The 21162-nt window shown below is 46.5% G+C and overlaps 1 protein-coding gene across 1 annotated transcript in view; it reads right to left on the reverse strand.

The window, feature by feature from the left end:
* The window catches only part of LOC119967317 (non-compact myelin associated protein), a 31119-nt gene extending 13778 nt beyond the window's left edge, over positions 1–17341 (reverse strand). Inside the window, exons 1-2 of the mRNA XM_038799681.1 lie at positions 17319–17341; positions 800–886 (exon numbers count right to left, since the gene is read on the reverse strand). Coding sequence (XP_038655609.1) covers positions 800–875 — 76 coding nt within the window. The 5' untranslated portion in view covers positions 876–886; positions 17319–17341. The remainder of the gene's footprint in view (positions 1–799; positions 887–17318) is intronic.
* Positions 17342–21162: the final 3821 nt, after the last annotated feature.

Here is a 21162-nt window from a genome sequence, read left to right on the forward strand (position 1 = left end):
TCAGGCTGGGGTACAGGTGCTGACTCTTGCTGGGGTACAGGTGCTGAATCATGCTGGGGTACAGGTGCTGACTCTTGCTGGGGTACAGGTGCTGAATCATGCTGGGGTACAGGTGCTGACTGATGTTGGGGTACAGGTGCTGACTGATGTTGGGGTAGAGGCGCTGACTCATGTTGGGGTGAAGGTGCTGAATCATGTTAGGGTACAGGTGCTGACTCATGTTAGGGTACAGGTGCTGACTCATGCTGGGGTACAGGTGCTGACACATGTTGGGGTACAGGTGCTGACTCATGCTGGAGTACAGGTGCTGACTCATGTTGGGGTGTAGGTGCTGACTCATGTTGGGGTACAGGTGCTGACTCATGCTGGAGTACAGGTGCTGACTCATGTTGGGGTGTAGGTGCTGACTCATGTTGGGGTACAGGTGCTGACTCATGCTGGAGTACAGGTGCTGACTCATGCTGGAGTACAGGTGCTGACTCATGTTGGGGTGTAGGTGCTGACTCATGTTGGGGTACAGGTGCTGACTCTTGCTGGGGTACAGGTGCAGACCCTTATTGGGGTACAGGTGCTGACTCATGTTGGGGTACAGGCGCTGATTCTTGCTGGGGTACAGGTGCTGACTCTTGCTGGGGTACAGGTGCTGACCCCTATTGGGGTACAGGTGCTGACTCATGCTGGGATACAGGTGCTGACTCATGTTGGGGTACAGGTGCTGACTCTTGCTGGGGTACAGGTGCTGACTCGTGCTGGTTTACAATAAGAAAACAAAGTAACAAGCAGCAAGAAACATCCTTACTCTGGTACAGAATTTCTTCGGGCGATTTTGTAGTCATCGTTGCGTTGACAATTCCTTCTGTTGTATTCGCAGCCATGTTGAGGGTCACTGACAAAGGAGAAAAAAAACAAAATCAAGGATCAGAGAGGGATTCTATTTTCCAAACCTGAACACAATCCAGTTGGAATTGCCATATACAAAACTACAATTTTATCACAGGATTGAAATGCCATTTTTGGGCACATAGCGTCCAGAGGGGTTCCGCTCGCCGGTGTAGTGAGAGATCAGGGCACCATTTTTAAATAGCGTCCCGATCTCCGAGGCCCACAAAGTTACCCCTTGACCTTCCTGCAAGCCCCAACGCACTATGGGAGGGATCCTCATCCCCCAACACCCAGCAATCACACCCATGCAAAAAGAATGCCAGCTTGGCACCTTGGCAGTGCCAGGGTGTCAGTTCCACGTGGCACTAGCAGTGACAGGGTGTCACCCTACCCAAAGGGCATGCATCTGGGGACCTCTCTAAGCCCCTGGGGGACCCCCACGAGTGCCGTTCCATCTGATCCCCATTTGTGGAGACCAGTGCTGAATGGCGCTGCCCAAGGTCTCCGAGGTGACGGCGATTAATCCCACGCTTTGGGTACCTCAGGAGTCTGCACATTAAAGTGACACTAGCTGTCTTGCTTTCAGATGCAGATTTGCCAAAAACTGATCCTGCCAACAATGGGCTGGATTTACATCGCAACGTCTTACGAGATCACGTTCGATCTCATGATACAGTAGATACAGTTGTTAGCCGGATAGATCCTGGGAGCTGGGTCTCCGGCTTCTATTGGCCATGTTGTGCCACGGCGATCTGCTTTGTGGGCGCAGCGTGACCATTAAATCGTGCCCATGGTTACATTCCACCGAGAGCCTCAAAAATACCTGTAAGAATAACTCCATATGGCCCAAGGCATTTTGACGAAGGTAGTGTACTTGTCTAAATGGATTGGGGCATCATTTATCTTGATGATGCTGCTGACCATTACAAGGAGTCAGGCCTCTAAACCAACATTTACAAATAATGCCATCCTCCAAACACATCCATGCATGCACAAATCCAACTTTGGGGCAGAATTAATGCCAGCAAGGGCAGCATGGTGGCCTAGTGGTTAGCACAACCGCCTCACGGCGCTGAGGTCCCAGGTTCGATCCCGGATCTGGGTCACTGTCCGTGTGGAGTTTGCACATTCTCCCCGTGTCTGCGTGGGTTTCGCCCCCACAACCCAAAAATGTGCAGAGTAGGTGTATTGGCCACACTAAATTGCCCCTTAATTGGAAAAAATAATTGGGTAATCTAAATTTATAAACAAAAAGAAAGAAAAAAGAATTAATGCCAGCAGAAGTTTGGAAATGCTGAACCCACCAAGGTTTTATGCTATGACATTACTAGTAAACTGAATAATACATCATGTGTTGCTATAAAAAAATGGCTTTTTCCAACACAAACTTAGCTGACTCAATTCCTGAAAAATCGTGCTTCCAAAGCGTTTTACATCTAAATATTTGTTCCGCAGCAGTTTGCATGGGAAATAGACACTTGCCTTAATAGGACTCAGTGATATCGTTGGACAGAATCTTGCAAAGGCTCCGTAACAGCTGTTAGAGCAACCATGCCCATGAATTGGTCTACCGTCTTTTATTTAATATTTATGTTGTCAGTATATGAAACTGTTGGGATTGGATGAAATAGGGACAGGTTGCAGACATTTATATAATAGAACATCGAACATACAGTGCAGAAGGAGGCCATTCGGCCCATCTAGTCTGCACCGACCCACTTAAGCCCTCACTTCCACCCTATCCCCGTAACCCAATAACCACTCCTAACCTTTTTTTGGTCACTGAGGGCAATTTATCATGGCCAATCCACCTAACCTGCACGTCTTTGGACTGTGGGAGGAAACCGGAGCACCCGCAGGAAACCCATGCAGACACGGGGAGAATGTGCAGACTCCGCACTGACAGTGACCCAGCAAGGAATCGAACCTGGGACCCTGGAACTGTGGAGCCACAGTGCTATCCACTTGTGCTACTGTGCTGCATATTGTGCACTATTGTGCTAATAGTTTTATTCATTTTACGGCGCTGACTGGGTCACCATTTATTGCTCGACCCTAACTGCCCTCCATTTCAGAGGGCATTTGAGTATCATGTATAAGCATTTTAACTAAGTGTGCCTGTATTTTGTCAGCAAACATTACAAAACAAATGCTATAATAATGAGTAACTAGCGCGTCACGGTACCAGACAGTACGTATATGATTCAGGACGCACCTTCAATTTAATTGTACTGTTCATGTTCCAACTCAATTGTGGCAATCAAACAAAAACACTGATTTACTATGTGTTGCTGAAATCTATATCAGATTTTAACAGCCCTTTGTTTGGTAGCTCAGTGTCTAATCACCAAGGAAACACAAAATTCAGTGCATGCAATACCATCATTAAGGGTGAAGCAGTTTGGCCTTGAGGTGATGTTATATCAGAAAATTATTGCTTCTCACTTCCGATCATTTTCCACTTCTCCTTGACCAATGAGATTGAGCTTTGAAATATGATTTTCAGCAGATAAATTATTTTCCCTTTATTGTTCTCCTCTATTTTCACCCTCCTCAACTGATGATTGCTTCTGATGTTGAAAGCTTCGGTTGAAAGGGAATGGAGTTCTTGCAATGAGTACAGTAGCCCTTCGTAATGCACTGTGTGCAACCCTGACCTCTGCACAGAGTGCTAGCTGCGGCGGGAAATCTGGGGCTGGGTTCTCCCAAAATGGGAATATGGCCACACACCGGTGTAAAAACCCTGCCGTTTTACTCTGGAGATTTGTGGGGGAAAGTGGAGTTGATTCAATGACCTGCAGGGGGCTAGCAGGGACCCAGGGTAATTCACTCAGCTTTAGCTGCGGATATGGACCTCTGCACTTCCGGTTTTGAGTCCACACATGTGCACGGCGGCTGCCTCCAGCGGCCATGCTGAGCGCCATGACCGACTCAGACTGGGGACCCACATCCCCCCCCCGCTCCTTGTGGTTGAAACAAGTAATTTAGATACATTTAAGGGGAACTAGACAATGGGCGTAATTTAATGGCCACGCTGCGCCCGAATAGCAGGTCGCCGCAGTGCAGTGTGGCTAATAAAAGACAGGAGACCCCGCTCCCAGAATCTAGCCGGCTAACTTGATCCTGCGAGACATTGCGATGTGAATCCCGTCCATTGTGGGCAGGATCACGTTTTAGCAAATCTGCATTCTGGAACAAGACAGGTAGTGTCACTTTAATGTGTAAATTCCTGAGGTGCCTGAGGAATCTACCTTGTCTTGGAGACCTCAGGCGAGTGCTGTTTAGTGCTGGTCTCCACAGATGGGGACCAGACAGTAACGGCACTCGCGGGGGTCTCCCAGGGGTTTACAGGCCCCCCAGGTGCATGCCCTTTTGGCTGGGTTGTACTCTGACACTGCTGGTGCCACCTGGGCACACTGGTACCCTGGCACTAAACTATTGAATGCCAGTCAACAGTTCAGCTGCCATTTGCTGCATCCTATGCAGTGACAATGTATCTTTCAATTACATGATGATCAGAATTATACGTTGTACTCCATCTGAGGCCGGACACGTTTGATGGACAAGCAATTTAACGGTGCCTCACAGGCAGGTTTGCCAGTGGGGGAGGGCAGCATGGTGGCACAGTGATTAGCATTGCTGCCTTACAGCACCAGGGACCCAGGTTTAATTCTGGCCTTGGGCCACTATATGTGTGGAGTGTCTGCGTGTGTTTCCTCCAGTTGCTCCGGTTTCCTCCCACAGTCCAAAGATGTGCACTTTAGGTGGATTGGCCATGATAAATTGCCCTTTAGTGTCCAGGGATGTGCAGTTTGGGTTATGGGTTTACGAAGATAGGGAAGGGTGGACAAGGGAATGGACATGGGTGCAGTGCTCATTCACTTGTCGATCCAGACTCAATGAGCTGAATGGCCTCCTTCTGCTAATGTCCAATCTCTAGACAACAAGCTAGACAAACCTAAAGCCAGACTCACTTTTCAAAGAGAACTAAGGGACTGCTGTGTGCTCTGCTTCACGGAGACATGGGTCACTCCTGCTTCAACGGACTGTGCCCTACAACCAGAGGGCTTCTCTATCCACTGAATGGACCGTATGGCGGCCTCAGGCAAGGTGGGGTCTGCCTCCTAATCAACACCTCCTGGTGCCTAGATGTAGCAACACTGGCGAGCTTCTGCTCCCCGGACCTGAAATACCTGACGCTAAAATGCCACCCCTTCTACCTTCCGCGGGAATTCAGCTCCGTTATCCTGACGGCAGTTTACATCCCACCCCATGTGAATGTGAAAATCGCACTGGATGAAATATTCACCACCATAAATAGCCTTGAAACGAAACATCCCGATGCCTTGTTCATTGTAGCTGGGGACTTCAATCAGGCCAAGCTCAAGAGCAAACTACCAAGTTACCACCAACACGTCACCTGTTCCACAGAGGCCCAAACATCCTGGACCGCTGCTACACAAATATCAAACATGCCTACCGCTCTATCGCCCGCCCACACTTTGGCAAACCTGACCACAAGGCTGTGCTCCTGCTCCCGGCTGAAAGCAAAAACTGAAGCGGGAGAATCTGTCAAAGAAAGTTGTGCATTGTTGGTCTGAGGAATCGGATGATCTCCTACGGGACTGCTTAGAGTCAGTGGACTGGTCAGTATTTTAAAAACTCTGCGACTAGCCTGAACGAGTACGCCAATACAGTAACTGACTTCATTAGTAAGTGTGTAGAAGACTGTTTGCCAAAGAAGCAAATCCGCGTGTTTCCCAACCGGAAACCTTGGCTGAACAGGGATATCCACTGCTTGCTGAAGTCTAGGTATGAGGCGTTCAAGTCAGGAGACCCTGACCTCTACAAGAAAGCCAGATATGATCTAAAGAAATCCATCAAAGATGCCAAAAGACAGTACTGGACCAAGCTGGAGATTCAGGCTAGCCACACGGACCCCCACCGACTATGGCAAGGTCTGCAAGACATAGCAGGCTACAAGATGATGGCATGTAAAATCGTCGTCTCCATAGCACCCCTCCCTGTTGAGCTCAATGCATTCTATGCCCACTTTGAGAAAGAGATCAGCGAGAGCGAGCCTTCCACCCCAGAAGCCGCGGATGAACTTGTATCCGAGGTCACCACTGCAGACGTCAGAGCAGCCTTCTCGGTAGGAAACCCACGGAAAGCCACTGGCCCGGATGGGGTACCCGGACGAGCACTCAGGTCTTGCGCGGATCAGCTGGCGGGGGTATTTGCAGACACCTCTCTTTACAATAATCTGAGGTCCCTATCTACTTCAAGAAGATGACCATCATCCCTGTACCAAAAAAAGGTCAAGCAAAGTGCCTTAATGACTATCGTCCAGTGGCTCTGACACCCATCATCATGAAGTGCTTCGAAAGGTTAGTCATGGCACGAATCAACTCCAGCCTCCCAGATTGCCTTGATCCACTACAGTTTGCCTACCGCTGCAACAGGTCCACAGCAGACGCCATCTCCGTGGCCCTGCACTCTACCCTGGAACACCTAGATAACAAAGACACCTATGTCAGGCTCCTATTTATCGACTACATGTCAGCCTTCAACACCATCATTCCTACGAAACTTATCTCCAAACTCCGTGGCCTTGGCCTCAGCTCCTCCCTCTGCGACTGGATCCTGAACTTTCTAACCCACAGGCCACAATCAGTAAAGATAGGCAACAATACCTCCTCCACAATCATCCTTAACACCGGTGCCGCACAAGGCTGTGTCCTCAGCACCCTACTATACTCCTTATACACCTATGACTGTGTGGCCAAATTCCCCATCAACTCGATTTTCAAATTTGCTGATGACACCACCGTAGTGGGTCGGATTTCAACAATGACGAGATAGAGTATAGGAATGAGATAGAGAATCTGGTGAACTGGTGCAACGACAATAATCTCTCCCTCAATGTCAACAAAACAAAGGAGATTGTCAGCGACTTCAGGAAGCGTAGTGGAGAACATGCCCCTGTCTCCATCAATGGGAACTAAGTAGAAAGGGTCGAGAGCTTCAAGTTTTTAGGTGTATAGATCATCAACAGCCTGTCCTGGTCCCCCCATGCCGACACTATAGTTAAGAAAGCCCACCAATGACTCTACTTTCTCAGAAGACTAAGGAAATTTGGCAAGTCAGCTACGACCCTCACCAACTTCTACAGATGCACCATTGAAAGCATTCTTTCTGGTTGTATCACAGCTTGGTATGGAGCCTGCTCTGCCCAAAACCTCAGGAAACTACAAAAGGTCATGAATGTAGCCCAGTCCATCACGCAAACCAGCCTCCCATCCATTTACTCTGTCTATAATTCCCGCTGCCTCGGAAAGGCAGCCAGCATAATTAAGGATCCCACGCACCCCAGACATACTCTCTTCCACCTTCTTCCGTCAGGAAAAAGATACCAAAGTTTGAGGTCACGTACCAACCAACTCAAGAACAGCTTCTTCCCTACTGCCATCAGACTTTTGAATGGACATACCTCATATTAAGTTGATCTTTTCTCTACACCTTGCTATAACTGTAACATTATATTCTGCAGTCTCTCCTTCCTTCCCTGTGTACGGTATGCATTGTTTGTACAGCATGTAAGAAACAATACTTTTCACTGTATACTAATACATGTGACAATAATAAATCAAATCAAATCAAGAAGGCAACCCACCACAATCTTCTGAAGGGCAACTAGGGATGGGCAATACATTTTTACCTAACCAGCGATGCCCACATCTCGTAAATTAATTTTTAAAAATTGTATTTCTAGTCTTGTTGCAACCAGTGTGTTTAAACCTGTCTCTAGTGCTGCCCTCTAGTGGTTACTTAGCGGTTCTGTCTATACATTAACCCCTCATGTGCATAAGAACATAAGAAAATAAGAACTAGGAGCAGGAGTAGGACATCTGGCCCCTCGAGCCTGCTCCACCATTCAATGAGATCATGGCTGATCTTTTGTGGACTCAGCTCCACTTTCCGACCCGAACACCATAACCCTTAATCCCTTTATTCTTCAAAAAACTATCTATCTTTATCTTAAAAACATTCAATGAAGGAGCCCCTACTGCTTCACTTGGCAAGGAATTCCATAGATTCACAACCTTTTGGGTGAAGAAGTTCCTCCTAAACTCAGTCCTAAATCTACTTCCCCTTATTTTGAGGCTATGCCCCCTGGTTCTGCTTTCACCCGCCAGTGGAAACAACCTACCCGCATCTATCCTATCTATTCCCTTCATAATTTTATATGTTCTATAAGATCCCCCAGCATCCTTCTAAATTCCAACGAGTACAGTCCCAGTCTACTCAACCTCTCCTCGTAATCCCACCCCTTCAGATCTGGGATTAACCTAGTGAATCTCCTCTGCACACCCTCCAGTGCCAGTATGTCCTTTCTCAAGTAAGGAGACCAAAACTGAACACAATACTCCAGGTGTGGCCTCACTAACACCTTATACAATTGCAGCATAACCTCCCTAGTCTTAAACTCCATCCCTCTAGCAATGAAGGACAAAATTCCATTTACTTTCTTAATCACCTGTTGCATCTGTAAACCAACTTTCTGTGACTCATGCACTAGCACACCCAGGTCTCTCTGCACAGCAGCATGCTTTCATATTTTATCGTTTAAATAATAATCTCGTTTGCTGTTATTCCTACCAAAATGGATAACCTCACATTTGTCAACATTGTATTCCATCTGCCAGACCCTAGCCCATTCACTTAACCTATCCAAATCCCTCTGCAGACTTCCAGTATCCTCTGCACTTTTCGCTTTACCACTCATCTTAGTGTCGTCTGCAAACTTGGACACATTGCCCTTGGTCCCCAACTCCAAATCATCTATGTAAATTGTGAACAATTGTGGGCCCAACACGGATCCCTGAGGGACACCACTAGCTACTGATTGCCAACCAGAGAAACACCCATTAATCCCCACTCTTTGCTTTCTATTAATTAACCAATCATCTATCCATGTACATATAGATATGCAGATCACTACATCCCCCCCTTTTTACTTTACATATTTTCTGTACTATTTTAAAGAAAAGTTATAGATAAATGATGATATGTACATCTGTACAAGTTGTGACAATATTGATAATTATACAAAGCCAATGAACATTTATGAGTCCAATCTTTATAAATTTAGTCGGTTGGGTTCCTTTCTTCTTCTGTTGGATCTTCTTAACTGTTGAAGTGATGATGTTAATATTTTGATGTCTTTGTTAGCGTCCTCTGTCGTCTTGTTGTTAAGCAAGTCCTGTCGACTAATTGATTCATTCAGATCCAATATAGGAAAAACTGGTGTTTGAAGTTGAATCTTTTTTTGTTGTCGGACTTGGACTTTTTTTTGTGCTTGTGGTATTGATTCTGCATGCCATATGCCTTGAAAACTGGTTTGCATGTTTGTTTTGGAGCAAATATGAATTTGTTAGATTTGTTGTCATGCCATGTTATGTTTGTACTCTGGCCATTGTTTTGGACTGTGCTGTTACATTGCCCTTCATATGCAGAGTTGTACCATGTTGTACAGGTTATTGTTTCATTGTTGTTGTTTTTGTTGTTTCTGTTGTTGTTGTGCTTGTTGTTGTTCTTGTTATGATGGTTGTTGTTTTTGTTGTGCTCAATGACTGTTCCTTGTGAATGATTTGAGTCATTCTCAAAGTTATTGGTATCAGTGTCCTTTGTGGTATCTGATGTTTCATTGAGCATTTCGACTTGAGGTTTGTGTGAATGATCTGATGTTGCATTGATCTTTGTGACATCAGTCATTTCTGGCTGATTTGGTTCTTCTTTGCTTCCTCCTCTTCTGGAGTCATTTCTGTTTGATCTGCTTCATCTTTGATCTCTTAGTGCTCCTCTTCTGGAGTCAATTCAGTTTCTTGTAGGCTGTCAAAAGTAGGTGTGGTCTCACAGAACTCATGTGTAGTTTTACTTTGATTGCCAAGTTCTTTTGTGCAGACGAGGTGAGATCGGTCAGTCTCGATGTGATCTTGCACATCTTGTATGCTGATTGTGATCACTGTGCCACTATTCTTGCATACAGTGGTTAGACATTCATTGTCTTCTTGTTGTTCATCAAATAAGGTAGATCAACCTTCATAGTCTTCTTTTTGTTGTTCAAATGAGCTGGGTAGACTTTCATAGTCTGCTTCTGGTTGCTCAAATAAGGTGAATAGACCTTCATAGACTTCTACATGCATGGTTGTCGCTCTGGAGTCTTTAATTGCTTCCATTCTGGAATCTGCCAACGTGCTCTCTGTGGAGGCTTGCATTGCTCTATCTGTGGAGTCTTTCATCGCTCTCTGTGTGGAGCTGTGCAGTGTTCTCTCAGTGGAGACGATTAGCGCTCTCTCAACGGAGTTGGTCAGTACTCTCGGTGTGGCGTCATTTTCTTCTTGGCTATTTGACAGGTTGCTGTCATCCAATGTATCGACGATCTGCCATTGCATCATGGTATTGGATTCATCTACCATGAGTAGAGTCATATTGAGCTTTTCAACCGTATTGCTGATGCTATGATCATCATATCCAAATAACTCAGTCATGTCTGAGTAGCATCCTTCAATAAACAAATCATCTTTTTTGGTTTGGGATTTGTTATTGTGCTCTTCATTTTTAATTAACAAATCATCTTCTTTAGTTTTGGATTTGTTAATGTGCTCTTCACTTTGGATGCTGCAAACTGCTTGTTCCAGGGTGCTGCAAAAGTTATTTTCAACTGTTGGTCGAAATTCAGGCAATGTTGCGCCGTTTGAGGTAAAAAATTTGGGTTTTGTACCTTGCCTGATTTGTGATTTTCGGGCAGTTTCCATTTAAGTGGGCATGGCCTGAGTCTTCTAAAGTCATGACGCTCGTGACGCCATGTGTAATAATCGATTGCACATGTGCAAATCGATATTCGAACCGTGTGCGATCTTTTTTCAACTGCATGCGCACATCGATCTTCAACCGGAATGCGCTTTTTCAACTGCTCATGGGCGGCTTCTTGCACATATGCAGAACGCAATTTTGCCAGTTCACGTCTTTCCTGGATGTGCGCATGTGCATACTGATTTGAATGGGAGATGCCACCATGAAGAAGCTGTTTTGAATGCAGAGACACCATTTTAACTTCTTCAGCCCTGTGGTGGACTTTTTGTATCTTTTCACGGTTGTAAAACTCATTATACTGTTCTTTACTTTGTTCGTGAGTTAAACACTTTTGAATCGCGATTTCCAAAGTTAAATCTTTCCGTTTTAATAATGATTCTCTGAGTCCCTCATCACATATTCCCTGTAAAATTTGGTCTCTGAGCATTGAGTCTCTTAAAATAACAAAGTTGCAGGCTTGTGCTGGTGACTTTAAATCTGTGACAAAGCTGATGAATCATTCTTCATGTTTTTGCAAACGTCTGTTGAACTTGGATCTCTCAAAGATTTCAATTTTCTGTGTTTTGCAATGGTTTTCAAATGTTTCAATTATTACATCAAGTTTGCTTTTGTCCTCCCTTTCAGAGTAAGTGAAAGAGTTGTATATTTCTACAGCCTGCTGTCCTGCCATGGATAAAAGCAGAGCTATTTTTCTAGCTTCAGAAGCAGTGGTCAAATCATGTGTTTCCAGAAAGATATGGAATTGCTGTTTAAAAGGTTTCCAGTTAGAGTTAAGATTACTGGTAGTTTTGAGTAGACGTGGAGCTTGAACTTGGTTCATCGAGCCGATTGTTCTTCGAGGAATCCGAATGCTGCGAAGCCGTCCAAAGTTGAATATTTGGTACAAATGTTCTTTTTTTTCTTTCTAGTTCTGATCTAATCCATGTAGTAAGTTTTCTTGAAGTCAATCCTGGCACAACATTATATAACTATTTTTGATGGTAATGTTGCTGTGCAATAGAAGTTACTCACTTGCTTCTTCCAGAATGATTTTCAACTCGATTGAAATTAAAATTTAAAATTCCCTCCCTTTGTTTTTTTTTTCAAATTTAGAGTACCAAATTATTTTTTTCCCAATTAAGGAGCAATTTAGCGTGGCCAATCCACCTAACCTGCACATCTTTGGGTTGTGGGGATGAAACCCACGCAAACACGGGGAGAGTGTGCAAACTCCACACGGACAGTGACCCAGAGCCGGAATTCGAACCCGGGTCTTCAGAACCGTAGTCCCAGTGCTAACCACGGTGCCACTGTGCTGCCCTTGCTGATATATTCATAATAATAACTGACTTGCTGAAGTAAACAAGGATTGTCTTGATTCCTTTGTGATTCGTGGTGGATAAAATGTTCCCAGCATTGTCACCAAGGCAGAATTATAGCAACAAATGTCAGGCAAAGGGCAAATATTGCTGTATTTGATTTTAGCTGCCCATTTCCATACACACGGAGGATAAACAAATCTGGCCAGGTTACTCGTGCCAGTGTGAATGTCAGTGACATGAAAAATGGCTTAAGTGCAGGGCTATTGCAATTACCATTGATTTCAATGGAAGTGGAACAACAATAAATACCTTCTGACAGGTTTGGGGTAACAAGGAGTAACGCAAATGTCACTAGAAAATGTAGAGATAGGACGGGATTCTCCGCTGGCATGATTCTCCGTTATGGCGGTGCCCGAGGGTTTCCCGACAGCGTTGGGCTGCCCCACAATGGGAAACCACATTGACCGGCTGGTCCCACCGGTGGGTCGGGGCAGAAATGTGGCGCAGTGGGGCGGAGAATCCCACCCCATAAATAATAACAGCGGTCACTTATTCCTTAACTCCATTAATTTCTTTGTTCTTTTGCACCATTCAAAGATCCCGCTAGCATGAACCCCTAGGAAAACCAAGGACAATGACAAGGGGGTATAAACTCAAGATTAGGGAAGTGAAAAGGTAAGGGTTTTTCACACCTAGCTATTAGGAAAACAGCGGTAGCATTGTGGATAGCACAATTGCTTCACAGCTCCAGGGTCTCAGGTTCGATTCCCGGCTTGGGTCACTGTCTGTGCGGAGTCTGCACATCCTCCCCGTGTGTGTGTGGGTTTCCTCCGGGTGCTCCGGTTTCCTCCCACAATCCAAAGATGTGCGGGTTGGTGGATTGGTCATGATAAATTGCCCAAAGTGTCCAAAATTGCCCTTAGTGTTGGGTGGGGTTGCTGGGTTATGGGGATAGGATGGAGGTCTGGACCTTGGGTAGGGTGCTCTTTCCAAGAGCCAGTGCAGACCTGATGGGCCGAATGGCCTCTTTCTGCACTGTAAATTCTATGAAAGTAAAAGTGAGTATTGAAATGGAGAACACCTTCACTTACGACAGACTTAAATAAATATTTGAAGATAAAAGATATTAAAGGGTACAGGGAAATATTATGATAAATAGCTTTGATGGGAATGTACCCCGGTATCAAAGAGCCTCTTTCAGCTATGTCATAAAACATAGTGTTTTATGACACTATTTAATTCATGCTGCTTCAGATATTAAAATGTCAATTTTTCATCACTCATGATATTAAATTATGTGCTTGAGCAAGTCAATGATTTTTTCCCTTTGTCCAAAAAATTTGTAAAACAGATCTCATTTCACTACCCTATAATTTATTGATGGGAGGAGAATCATCCCATAAGGGGATCAGAGGTTGTGGGGAGAAGGCAGGAGAATGGGGATGAGAAACATAACAGCCATGATTGATGGCGGAGTAGATTCGGTGGCCCGTATGGCCTAATTCTGCTCCTTTGACCTTATGAGGAGTTAAGTAGAATGGGTCTACTATATTCTCTGGAGTTTAGAAATGAGAGCTGATTTAATTGAAACACTCCTAGGGCGCGATTCTCCAGAAAAATTTCTAAGAGTGGTGGCAAGTGGGAATTGCCACAAGCTTCCCACCACTTGGCCCAGCGAGGCTGGCAATGCAATTCAAGGTCTACTTAATGTCGCCCAAGGGGCTTCTCGTCGCAAATGAAGGTTCGCCAGCGGATTCGCTAGGATCGCGCTTGCCAGCACCTTACTAACAAGGTCGAGCAGCACTTAAGCTGCACTTACTCAGCCAACCCCAGCCAGCTCGCAACAATGACATCCAGAAGACCGACCCGAAGATTCAGAGATGCTGACCTGGGGAGGCTGCTAGATGTCGTGGAGGCCAGGAGGGATGTTCTGTTTCCCCGAAGGTCCCGGAGAGTCAGCCACAAGGCAGCAGTGCTGCCTGGGAAAAGGTGGCGGCACCTGTCAGCTCGGGGAGTGTGACCAGGAGGACTGGCCTTCAGTGCTGTAAGAATGTCAACGACCTACACCATTCAGCACGAGTGAGTAGACACCAACGCCGCCGCCCCCCCCCCCCCCCCCCAAGGGAGCATGCACCCCCTAACTCCCCATGCGACCGCCAACCCTTCCTCTACCACCCTTCCCCTCTCAACCCCACCCCAACCCCTCCTTCCCACCACTGTGAACCACGTGTGCAGCTATCGATACTCTATCTGTGTCTACTCAGGAACAGCTTTTCCATAGCCGTCGGGAGAGGACCCAGACTGGCGGTGGGGTGCCAGACATAGGAATCCTCATTTCATTTGAGGAGTGTGCCCTGGAGGTGACCGGTGTTGCCGAGGACAGATCGGTCACCCACGCAGAGGCTGGCGGACACCCCAGAGATGATAACCACCAGGCCCCAACCAGAGGACCTGTCAAACATGAGTAGTGATTGTCTTACTGATGTGACTCATCCCTCCCACTGACCACATGTCCATTCTCCTACAGGTCCTCCTGCTGACGGATCCAGCCCACTCCAAGGAGAACCCCTTGGAGGGGAGCTCCGAGGTTGCAACCACAGTCACGGACATCTGGCATCTCCACCCTATACCAGTGCAGATACACTCACCTCGGTGGGAACTATTAATGGACAGGCTTCTGGGACACAATCTGGTGAGCACCACACTGTTGATGATGTATATTAGGTGGAGATAGGAATCCCCAGGCGAGACAGCAGTCGGAGGTCTGCTGGGACCCAGCTGGATCCCAGCCTGATGCTGAGCCTGTGGTACAGAGATACCCGGAACTGATGGAGATGATAGGAAGCAACCCGAGTGTTCAGAGGAAGATGTCAGTGTCACTCCAGCAGATCCATAGCTGCTTGGAGGAGTCCCAGAGGCTAGGTGCACAGGAGATGGCGCCGGAAATGAGTAGCACTGAGGCCAACACCAATGCAAGGGTGGTGACCACAGTGGAAAGCCTGGTGCACGATGTGGGCACCATGAGTGAAGGTGTCCAAGGTGTCGCGCAGTTGGTGACGGCCATGGCTGAGGGTCTCAACAGAATGTCCGACTCGCTGGCGGATGTCATCCAGCACTAGGATGACTTTGATGAGGTTCTGCAGAGCCTGTCCCAATTGCAGGTGGGCATTGCTGAGGCGCTGCAGAGCATGGCCCAGTCACTGAGGAGCATCATCGAGGGCATCGACACCATGGTACTGACAATAGGGAACCATCAGGGATTGCAAAGCAAGATGATGTAGGGGCAGCCAGGACTCGAACCAGCTGCCCCTCCATCCCAAGGTGAACCCCAGGGCCCCATGGGTGCCGATCAGGAGAAAGGGGCACTGTGTGCCAAGCTGGACCCTCACCATAGGGTGGCGCCACCATTGGGAGTGGGCTTTGTACAAAATATTAAACACCTTTTCACACAACTATCATGATGCCTCTGCCATTCCTTCCGCAATGTGGGCTGCCGGTCGAACCCTTTGCACATCTCTCCAGGCATCACCCCCCCAACTCCCTGTGGCGCTCACCCACATTCCAGCCATGGACATGTCCCCAGAGGTGTGTCCCATCCCCTGGGTGTTCGGATGTTGCGTGTATGGTGTTGCCTCCTGCAGTGATTAAGCACAGTGTCCATCCATCAGGGTGTGATTGGGATGCTAGGCAATGACTCCCACATGCTTCATGGCCCGTCCACCCACGGGAATCCACTTGGCATGTACGAAGTGCTCACTTCACCATGATTGCCAATTCCATATTGGCAATAGCCTTCAGTCGCGGAGCCAGCAGCCTCAGCAGTCAGTGGGGGGTTATGGGTGATTGTTGGGGTAGACAGGCAGGGACAGAGGTTGCCCCCGGAATGGATACACACGGTCCAGGGGTTGGCATGGTGGATCCGTCTCCGAAGCCCAGAAACTCCCTCAAAGCAAGAACTTAATGGATTCAGGAGGTGATTAACTTTACACCCAGCTCTCTGGATCCAAGTGCCAGCCTGCAGAGCCTCTATGATTAGGTTCACCACAACATTTCCCCACTTCCCAAGGCCTCTGATCTGCCCTCATTTTCCCCCATCCCCTGAGCACTAGCAATTCTGACCACTAGCCAGCTAGTGTCCACCTGCCACCCCTCCCCACAATCATCCTACTCTTGTCAATGTGGGTCAAACGCTCTCCAAACCCTGATCAATTGTTCCCTGTGTAGACTGCTGCTGGGATATTCAGTGGCCAGTTTCCTGCCTAGCTGAAGGCTCAGTTGCTAACCAGAGAAACGCTGTGGAGTTAGAACTGCATAGTGTGCGGGAGAATCCTGATTAGTGGATGCCTCCTGACGTTTTGACTGACCCACTCCCTGTTTGCCATCCCAGTGCTCCGTGGGGGGTAGGATCCCTCAGCTGGGAGTGGGAGACTCTTTGCAGGTGTGGGCCACCTCGGGAAGGTTGGGGGTTGGGGGGGGGGGGGGGGGGGGGGGGGGGTTTGGTAGGGGGAGTAAGTTTAAGTTTAGTTTCGGCAGGATCAGCGAGAGTGGATAGAGGGACTGGGGAATTGTGTGTATGAGACATGTTGGCTGGGTATGGTTGTTGGTGTGTTATGTACAGAATTATGTTTACATTTGTATTTGTTATAAAATCATAAATGCCGTAATAAAATATTTAAAAAAAAACATTTCAAAAGCTGAGTGACAATGTGGCTGCCAGTCGTATTATTGTATTTAAACTTCTAACTCACTTCCTCAAATCAGGTTAGTCACCCACCCTCCCTTCTGGCTTCTGCTAAAGCTAGAAATGGGAGTGCTGGAGGCTAGTTAGTTGGGAAACAGATTTCTGACTCTTTAATACCAGAACCTGACCAAGACTTGCCTGTTTTATTCAATTAAAATTCAGCCCATAGCATCAGTCCACAGCCCTCTCAGGTAAAGAACTCCAAAGTTTCTTAACCCTCTTTGTTTTCAGGGAAGGCTGCCTTTGCTGTGCTAGGAGGCCCCTCTATTTTTATTGATTTTCTTTTACTGAATCTCTGGCCTACCGCAGCAGCACCCACCTCTCCCCAAGGGGCTGCCGAGGCACCAGAGCTGCCAGCTGTCTGATCGGGCAGGCAGCATCAAAAGCTCACCCATTGTCCTTAATTGGATGGTGTGCTTGGAGGCGGCCAATAGGGAGGTCCTGAAACGTGTGATTAAAGCCCTGCCCTATATGAGGCCTTTCCATGCCTTCCACAACACACTGCAGTTGTCACTCACCTCGTTTGTATTTTTGATTTGGTAAAAGCACTTATCCTCAGGCAGGAGGATTTTGTTGTGTTATGCTTCGTCATGTAGCATATGTTGCTTCCTTGATGTATGCTCTGACAAAGGAAGGTTCAGACTTGGAGATAGGTTTAACACATTTATTGAACAGTCAACAATTCTCCTACTTGAGTTCGACTCTCCTACTAATCTTGCTACAGTAACTCAATCTAACTAACCAGTCTGCTCTAAGCCATGCCGTGGGTGTGACGCTTCTGATCTGCCCCTGTCCTTCTCTATGAATGTTGCCTGTGGGAAAGAGAACTAGCATGTGTGCCCTGTCCTTTTATATGGGTTGCCCCTTTGGGTAGTGTCACCTCTGTGTGTCTTGACTGCCCATCGGTCGTGTCCTATTCTATGTGTTCATTAGCTGTATGTCTGCATGTCATGACATCTCCGGTGCTCCCTCTAGTGTTTACTTAGTCTTAGTGTATTTACATTAGCTCCTTGTGTATTTACAGTGATGCATATCACCACAGACTTGACCTTAAGGATATATTGGGGGCCAATCTGCAGAGGCTTTAGGTGCTGAAGGGTTTACCTTAAGCATCTTGGGACATTTTTACTCAGCTAACGTTGCTATATAAATGCAAGTTGTTGTCGTTGTTAAATTGTGATTTCATTAAAGTTAAACTATCTTCCTTATCAGGAGCTCAGACAGCTGATTCAGCAATGTAAATGGAACAAATGTTTGAACTCTGGACTCATTCCACAGTAAATCACAGCACAGCAGCAGAAATTACTAACTGGAGCATTTCCAAATACAGGGCTCCATAAACACAGCTGAGAGTCTGCAGCAAGATTAGCAATGCTCGTCCAGGCACTGTAACAAGCCAATGAGATTTCACTCTCCAGTTCATGGTTTCCTGACATTCCAACAACTCGTGAAATAATGTCCTTGCAATGCCTGGTGTTCGTACCCACTGGGCTTGGTCTGACTGGGAGTCCAGCAAAGTGTCTGACGATCCCCATTCAACCTCATTAAAATATTGTGGGTATGCTCCAGTTTTTGGGAACACCACTAATTGGGACCTCACCATTGGGAAATGGGAACCAGCATGCTGCTGCGGGATTTAAAAGGATTTCAACACCACAACGAGCCAGCTATTGTTATTTTTGTTGAACCCAAACAAATTGTCTGCGAGGTCAGATGTTGAAGTTGCTGGCACAGGAGGTTGGGTAAAGGATGGAGCTCCCCAACACGCCCCCCCCCCCCCCCCGTCCTGCCACCCCCCCCCCCCCCCCCCCCCCCCCCACCCCCCCACCACCTTGCCATTTTTGTTGGATGTCAAGGGAGCACATTCAGTGCCACAACTGAAGCAATATATTTCTGTGTGAGTGATGCACTACAATGGGGAACCTACAGTACAAACTCTGATGAACAAAGTATCTATTTTCACACGATAACATAAATAACATAATACCCGTAGGTGGGTTTCTGGCAAATAGATTATGCCTTATATGTATATCTACAATTCCATACACCTTTGGAATGCCACTTGGTAACACAGCTGTTCCCTTTCCTGATCCCACCAATTGTCTATGGAGAAGAAAATGAAATGACTTAGTTTAGCAGGCAATATCATGACTCTTTAAGTGATAACTTTGATTGCTTAATTTTAGTCATATCTTCATTGCCAGCCTGCTATGATCCCCTTAGCTTATATAATCAGGCTGTTTGTGCAACTTAAAGTCGAAAACAATTGTTTGGTTGTGGTGAGTTGCTCCACAAGTCAGCTTGAAACATTTGGCATAATTTACTGATGCTTTCCTTTATAAAGTGAAGCCTCCAAAGCATTGGTTCTGGGCATTTAGGAAGCAGATATGCTTTTGTCGATATATTCTGGTAAGATAGGCATTGGGAGGTAAATACCCTATGATGCTGATGGACCAGTTGCTCCATTGTTTTCACTCTTCCTCAAAAGATACAGAAGAATGCGGCCCACAGTGGGGGTCAGGGAGGAATCTCACACGCACACACACGCATGGATGGGGAAAGTTGCCGTCACTAAATTGAGTCAAGGATTCTGAAAATCCTAGAGTACGGCTGTGCTCTTCAAATTATTTTCCATATTTTCTACTGTGGTTAACTGCACTTAGTTAGCACTGCAGTCCAAATGACTCCAAACGGCTGATCTGACAGTGGGGTTACCTTGTGAAATATTAACTTTCCAAGCTATATTGCATAAAGCTACATACACTGGATCAAAAAGGAAGGAGGAGTGGAAACCACGGCAACAGTAATCCTGCCCTGAAACCCGCAACTGAAGCAATATATATCTGTTGTGAGTGAAAAAAAAGAAAAAAAATGAAAATCGCTTATTGTCACGAGTAGGCTTCAAATGAAGTTACTGTGAAAAGCCCCTCGTCGTCACATTCCGGCGCCTGTTCGGGGAGGCTGGTACGGGAATTGAACCATGCTGCTGGCCTGCTTTCAAAGCCAGCGATTTAGCCCAGTGTGCTAAACCAGCCCTGTGATGCACTGCATTGGGGGACATACATCATAAACTCTGATGAACAAATTGATGGTATCTATTTTCACATGAATGGGTAACATAAAACCCACAGGTGGGTTCCTGGCAATAGGTTATGCTTTACATAAGTAAAACGTAAATAGCTTGGGCCATTCCTAACTCACTGCTAACAAAAAATCTTTGACGCCGTTGCATAAATTCAAGTGTATTGAAGGGACGCAGGTGCTAAACCTCTATTTCAGCTCGCTCGGCAGTTTTATATGAATGTGTTGCATGTAGCCACATTAAGTCATGCATGCCAGGAAAGTTCCAAGATAAATTCTATGCTGAATTAGCTGATCTTAGTCAAGGCAATTAAAGGGACTATAAATAGAGATAGAGGGGGTGGGAGAAATAAGAGTCCCATTCTTGAATACCTCTTTGTCTGTGAAGCCCCAGGAGTTCATGAAAGGGCGTATATCAAGTTTTTCTTTTATCTTGTGAGAACTGCAGAAATATTTTTCAAAAAATATTGTTGTCACTTCTCAACACACGGGCCTCACTGGCAAGGCTGACATTTATTACCTATTCATAGGTGAAGATCATAATAGACATTCTTTTATCACTGCTTTGCAGGAGGGCAGTTAAGAATCAATTTTGTGAGTGTGGGATAAGATCACATACAGGCCCAACAGAGCCATTATGGCTCATTTCCTATCTGGGGTGACATGAGTGAGTCAGTTACTGACGCCATCAGCTCTACTTTTAACAACACTAGTGTTTTATTTCAGATTTTCCAAGCTAAGTCCAAATTCCCAAAATGTATATCCAGCACGTGGCCTTCTCTGTCCCACCCTCTACAAACTGTCTAAAATTTTTTTAGAGGGACGCGTTGAAGACCTATTAATGGCCACTTTAGGACCTTAGGGCAGCACGGTAGCACAAGTGGATAGCACTGTGGCTTCACAGCGCCAGGGTCCCAGGTTCGATTCCCCGCTGGGTCACTGTCTGTGTGGAGTCTGCACGTTCTCCCCGTGTCTGCGTGGGTTTCCTCCGGGTGCTCTGGTTTCCTCCCACAGTCCAAAGACATGTAGGTTAGGTGGATTGGCCATGATAAATTGCCCTTAGTGACCTAAAAGGTTAGGAGGGGTTATTGGGTTACGGGGATAGGGTGGGTGAGTGCTTACGTGGGTTGGTGCAGACTCGATGGGCCGAATGGCCTCCTTCTGCACTGTATGTTCTATGTTACCCTGTCACTATTTAATCCACGGCATGAGGAGACCCATGTCAAGCTGGTAGCCTGGAAGCTTCAGCTGTGTGGGCTGGTGTTAGGCAGGAGTTTGTGG

This window comes from Scyliorhinus canicula, chromosome 1 (genome assembly GCF_902713615.1).
Source record: "Scyliorhinus canicula chromosome 1, sScyCan1.1, whole genome shotgun sequence".
NCBI classification, from domain to species: Eukaryota; Metazoa; Chordata; class Chondrichthyes; order Carcharhiniformes; family Scyliorhinidae; genus Scyliorhinus; species Scyliorhinus canicula.